Source organism: Prosopis cineraria, unplaced genomic scaffold (assembly GCF_029017545.1).
Source record: "Prosopis cineraria cultivar Desert tree isolate PC_DT_omini unplaced genomic scaffold, ASM2901754v1 PC10, whole genome shotgun sequence".
In the NCBI taxonomy this organism is placed as follows: domain Eukaryota; kingdom Viridiplantae; phylum Streptophyta; class Magnoliopsida; order Fabales; family Fabaceae; genus Prosopis; species Prosopis cineraria.
Genome location: NW_026555341.1, coordinates 5,760,151 through 5,766,483, shown reverse-complemented (window position 1 = coordinate 5,766,483; position 6,333 = coordinate 5,760,151). Strand labels below are relative to the sequence as shown.

Below are 6,333 nucleotides of genomic sequence, written 5' to 3'. Positions count from 1 at the left end.
TTAACTTTACTGCCCCTTTCGATCTTGGTTTTTTTTTTTTTTTTTTTGCGTTCTCTTTCCCTAATTCGGGCTGGACCTTTTCCAAGCACAGTCAGTGTTGTACTTGTACAGTTATGCTCTATGAAATTACTCGTAACTCCGGACTCAGTGACTTGGCTATGAAGCTGCATGAATATATGAATATCCATCCAAAGCTCTGTACATTTTAGATTCTACGTAGCTATTGAGATGAAAATAAAATAGCATCAAATTTGTACAAGACAATTCTATTTTGAATAGTCCGGGTATGAACAATCAATTTGATCTTAACACGTTTGAAACACGTGCGGGAAACATGGGATATATTGTATATGGGTCATTGCCTTAGGCCTTCAAAAAACTTTCTTAATGGCCCTTGTTATATATGTGCAATTAATATTTATACTGTTATATATTTAACTTTAAATTAAAGAGAATAAAATATTGGTTATTCTTGTCATTGAGATTTCAACATTAATGGTTGAGTTGAGCTCTATATACATATATATATAATACAAAAATTTAAAATATATTAATTTGCACTACATTTTTTACTTTTTTAATTTCAAAGTCTAAAATATTGACAAATATCAGTGTCAAGACTATGTAATTTTAGACCATTAAAGCAACACCTTTAAGTTAATTAAAAACTTGTTTAAATTTATATAATTATTATTGTTTTTTCACATCAATCATTGAAATCATCAATCTTAATTATATTTTTTATTTAAAAATATATCACCACCTCATATTAATGATAATATTCACATTGTATCCCTATATATAAGATGGAGTAGGATCACTTTGTCAACAATAATATTCATCTATCTATCAAATTAATTTAGTTTTTTATTAGAATTACTATATTATTTTTTAATATATGATTTTGTTAAAAAAAAAATTTGGGAGGGACAATTGGACGTGCTGGGCTCCACTAATAATTTGTCTTAGGCCTTAAGGCTCCTTTCCACGGCCAGAGTGTGTGCAGAAATATGTATACATGTACACATATGAACATAAAAAATGGTATAATTTTTAATATTTCATGAAAATAGAATGATGTGATTAGGATAGAAAAAATGACAATAATTTTTTTAAAATATATAAAAAAATAATTTAATCTCTTAAAATACTATAATTTTACTGAAGTTCTTAAGGACTTTTTTATTATTAATAAATTTATATAAATAATTAAATTGCCTTTTGTTGAAAATAAAATGATTTACAATTTTTGTTCAAATAATTACAACTTTTTTTTTATATTCACAACAATACAATAGTAAATTAGGATTTTAACATGCAAAATTATAATTTGTTATTGTATTATTGCGAATATAAGAATAAAAGTTTAATTATTTAAACAAAATTTGTGAATTATTTTATTTTTAATAAAGATAATTTGGTCATTTATATAATTCATTAATGACAGAAAAGTTTCTATAAACTTCAGTAAAATTATGATATTTTAAGAGACTAAATTGTTATTTATATAATTCAAATGGATTTTATTATTATTTTTTCATTACACTATTATGAAATGCTGTTCAAGTGTATTTTGAAATTTCACACTAGTTTAAAAAAAAATTATCAAGATAAAGTCTTACGAACCAACAATTTTTTTTTAAATAATATTGTGTTAGGAAGGGTGAAATGGATGGTATGTTTAGGAGCTAAACACTCCCTCCAAATTATAATACTACCTCTATCCTAAATTATAGGGCACTTTTAAATGAGTTTTTTTATCTCAAAATATAAAATACTTTGGGTAGACTAAGGTTTCATTAAATACACTAATTTTAACATTATCCTTTCTCTCTATATAAATAATTTTCTTTCCATTCTCTTTTTAATATATTAGATAATGGGTATTTTTAAAAGTTTATATTTTTATTTTAAAAAAATAAAGTTATTAAGTATATTGAGATTTATTGATATGTGAGATTTTATCTAAACGTGTTTTATAATTTGAAACATAGGGAATATAAGACATAAGTTATACTTGATATAACATATAAAGCAATGAGTAGTTTTATACTCTCTCTTATCCAAATTATAAGACATTTTTAAAAAAGGTTCAATATTCTAAAATATAAAATACTTTGAAAAAAATTAAAATTTCACAAATAAATTTATTTCAATATTATCCTTTATTTCTTTTTATTTAATTTACATCCCTATTTTTTCTTCAATATATTAAATAAATGGTACTTTTAAAAGTTTATATTTTTATTTTAAAAAAAATAAGGTTATTAAATATATTTAGTGAGATTTATCAGTATATAAAATTTTATTTAAAAATATCTTATAATTTGAAATAAAGGAAGTAATTTTTTCAGATATACCAAACTTCATTTATTGTTCTTTTTGTAAAAATAGTCCATTGTAAATCTAATTGTCATTATTAAACCATTTACAAAAAAATTTAATGAGAATATAATTAGGAAAATGTATAATTTTTTAAAAGATTAAGGTCTTAACTAATTTTTTTTTTTTTAAGAACTGTGAATTTGTTATCAACATCTTATAACCTATCTTATGAATTAAATGGGGTAACAAAAAAGGCAAATACATCTCAGTGTAGCCGAACAGAATTGTAATCCATACATAAGATGAGGAGAGATGAGGAGCGAAGGAAATGCATAAAAGTCACAACATAACTGGAGAAATATAAAATGAGTGAGACACAAAAAATGTTCCAAGGCAGTAGTAATAACTAATAACCACATCATTACATCACAAATCCACAAAAAGAAGTCAACACGAGACCATATGAGACACAATCCTAACGAACAACATTAGACGGGGGAAAACAAAATAGGGTGCAGGGTAGAAAGCCTTCCCGTAATCAGTTTGTCACTGGGCCTATACTGATGGGGCAAACACTGCGTTTTAATTAATGGGGTGTTTGATCACAGGGCAAAAATTAAAACAACCTTCGATTTTGATTTAAACAAAGACATGCGTTTAATCACGGAAATAGCAACCCTTGCACCCTGTGTACCTGTCACTGAAGCAGTAAATATGGGATGAAATGAGACATTATGCTTAAAGAAAACGGGGAAAGAAGATTACAAGGGAGATAGAACAGGACCATGTCATTGTCGTCTATGAACTCAAATACCCAATTGTGCCTGCACTTCAAGGATGGTCTTAGCCGAGTCCCTAAGCCTCTGTTCTTCCTCGTCGGTCAAATGGACATTGGTCACACCGAGCACCCCACCTCGACCGAGCTGTGCCGGCAAGCTCAAGAAAACTTGACCACCGTCAATGCCATAAAAGCCCTTGGCAAGAACAGAGACTGGGTGAATCTTCCTTTGGTCTCTCAGAATGGAACGGACCAGGCTAGACACGGAGTATCCTATGGCCCAAGAAGTATAGCCTTTCAAACGGATCACTTCATAAGCGCTGTCTATAACTTCTTTGTGTATGTTTTCCAGCGTTTCTTTCTCGTACGCTATCTGTTGGTTCTGGAGAAAACTTAGCACCGGTACGCCCCCTATGCTGATGCTAGACCACAGCGCCACCGAGCTGTCACCGTGTTCCCCTACTATGTACGCCTACAATATGGACCATCACATACCTCTTGTCATTTTCTTAACAATCAACGATGGGATATAATTTCACATTATACTAGAGTAAACAAATGAACCTCATCCACTCCGCTATCTCCAGTCTCCCCACTACCTCTCTCTGTATGTTATATTATTTCATCAAAAGAACGGTCAGAAAAGTGAAGTCCGAAACTACAAGCCATTGAATGTAGCTAATTGAAACGGCCCAAGCCAAACGACCAAAAACGTATTGACGTGGGCCGGCCGGCCGAGATGAGTGCCTTTTCCAGTTTTCTAGAAAATAAACATGACAAGCATTTTAATATATTTGGGAGGACATAAAAAAAATGTCATGTTGGAGACATGGAGCACTTAAAGTGACCGGTTTGTCAGTGGAATTTAAAAATACTTAAAAATGTCATGTACACTTTACAGATAAAAAGTTAAAAACTACATTCGTCATCTATTTTAATTTTTTTTGGGAAAAAATTACCAAAACAATGTTCTGGCTTAACGTGACATGCATTAAAACTAGAATGTGGCTTACAAAGTTTATGACTGTTTTATGTCTAATATATATGTGTGTTGGTCACAAATAAGTAAACATATACAGAATATTCCAAGTTTCCAATAGTATGATGCTCACAGTGAGATATAAAAAAAAAATGTGAGACATTTTAAAATATTTTCTCTTAGTAAAAATATAAAAAAATTTTAATTCAATTTTTTTAAATAAAATAGTTAAGCGTATTCAAACCAACACTATTATTCCTATTTTTTATTTTAAAATAAATATAAAATATTTATTTCATTTAAAAATATTTTTAATCAAATTTCTCCCTTAATAAAGTAACTATCTACTTTAAAACTAATTCTATTTTTTTATATTTATTTTTATTAAATATTTTATAATAAATATAAAATCATTCATTAATAAAAATACTTTGAAAAAAAAGACAATAATTACATATTAAAAAATTAAAAATATTTTATATTTTTTCATATCCAACCTCTTAAAAAATATAAAATATTTTTTAATAGAGAAGTAATTTATTTATTATCAGTATTTTTAAAAAATACATTAACGATACATTTAAACATTAAAAATACATTAACGGAAGGCATGTTACTGTCAAAATTTTAATTGGAGGCCTTCACTTCACTCGATGAGCATTGAGGAGGACATTGACGTGAGAGTCGGGACTTGGGATGGGTATCAGGTTCGGTGAACAATGAAATTAAAAAAAAAAAAATAACCTATCAAAATATAAATAAAGTGGGTAAAGTGGAAAAGGAATTGCCTGAACATCCTGAGCGTTGACGTCCAGATGATCGGCGATGAGGAAACGAAACCTGGAAGAGTCCAAGTTGGTACCCGATCCGATGACGCGATTGGAGGGGAAACCCGAGAGTTTCCAGGCCACGTAAGTCAAGATGTCCACCGGATTTGAAACTATAAGGAGAACGGAGTCCGGGGAGTAACGAACCAGCGGGGGAATGATGGTCTGAAATAGACTGACATTCCTCTGTAGCAAGTTCAGCCTGGATTCGCCAACGATCTGACGCGCCCCGGCCGTGACGATGCAGAGATCAGATCCGACGGTCACAGAGTAATCAGTGGAGGCGTGAATCTTGGTACGGGGGAGAAACGCAGCGGCGTGCTGGAGGTCCAGCATCTCGCCACGAAGTTTATCGGGTTTGGCGTCGACGAGGACGAGCTCGTCCGTGAGGTCTTGGGTGAGGATGGTTTGGGCGATGGCCATGCCCACGTTGCCGGTGCCAATGACGGAGATCTTGTTGTGGCGCTTCGTCGGAGACGGAGGGGCTGCGTTGAGAACGGGCTTGAAGAAGGCCTGGGTTAGGTCCAGGCCTCCTGGACCCAGTGATGATCCTGACTCACTCTTGTGCATTCTCTCCGTGCCTTGGGAGGTTTCTTGCAGACAAGGTGAGCGGCGCGGAAGTTGCAGATTTATACATGGGACTTGGCAGCACTAAAGTGAGGCCGACTTGTGGGTCGTGAAAGGAAGAAAGAAGCTATTTGAAATTTCAACTGAACCGGTCAATACTATAAAATTTTTTTATAAAAATTAATAATTTTTTATAATTTTATTTCAATTATAATTCAATTTTTAAATTATAACTCATTATAAATCAATTATTATAATTTTAATTTAATTATAATTTAATTTTTAAATTTTATCTCTTATAATTTAATTCTTATAATTTAAATCATTTAAATATTATTTTTTATATTTTTAAAAAATAAAATTATATAAATTAAAAATATTTTAAATTTTTACTATTTATAAAAATTAAAATATTATAAAAATTTAAATTATTAATAATAAATTTTATATAATTTTAAGCTTTACAAATATTATAAATATTAAAAATTTAAAATATTATAATTATAATTTTTTTATTATTTAAATATTATAAAAATTAAAAATTAAAAATATTTTTAATTTTTATAATTTTTTTTAAAGTATAATAATTGAAATTATAAAAATTGAATTGTAAAGATAAAATTTAAAAATTGAATTACAGTCAAATTAAAATAATAAAAATTATGTTACAACGAGTTAAAATTTAAAAATTAAATTATAATTAAATAAAAATTATAAAAATTAAATGATTAATTTTTATAATATTTTTTGAAGTATCATAATTAAAAATATAGCATATTTTGAATGTTTTAAGATGTAATTAATAATATTTTTAAAAATTTATTTAATTAAAAATGTAAGTAATAAAATTTTATAAT

At 28.9% G+C, this 6,333-nt stretch overlaps 1 protein-coding gene across 2 annotated transcripts; it reads right to left on the bottom strand.

Annotated features, from left to right (window-relative positions):
* Positions 1 to 2,709: 2,709 nt before the first annotated feature.
* On the bottom strand, positions 2,710 to 5,582 carry LOC129321689 (L-lactate dehydrogenase A-like). Of its 2 annotated transcripts, XM_054967562.1 has the most exons (3): positions 4,871 to 5,582; positions 3,110 to 3,575; positions 2,710 to 3,025 (listed from the first exon to the last, which is right to left on the bottom strand). In XM_054967562.1, exons 1-2 carry the CDS (start codon positions 5,477 to 5,479, stop codon positions 3,132 to 3,134), a joined length of 1,053 nt encoding a protein of 350 aa, XP_054823537.1. In that variant the 5' UTR covers positions 5,480 to 5,582; the 3' UTR covers positions 2,710 to 3,025; positions 3,110 to 3,131. The 2 variants fall into 2 exon arrangements, with proteins under 2 accessions (XP_054823537.1, XP_054823536.1); XM_054967561.1 differs by having other exon boundaries at positions 2,710 to 3,575.
* Between the last annotated feature and the right edge of the window lie 751 nt (positions 5,583 to 6,333).

Bases quoted from the DNA above. Each gene is read 5' to 3' on its own strand.
- LOC129321689 (XM_054967561.1), bottom strand. From the start codon at position 5,479: ATGCACAAGAGTGAGTCAGGATCATCACTGGGTCCAGGAGGCCTGGAC. The intron at 3,576-4,870 runs GCAATTCCTTTT...TCCATATTGTAG, and splicing joins TCAACGCTCAGGATGTTCAG to GCGTACATAGTAGGGGAACA.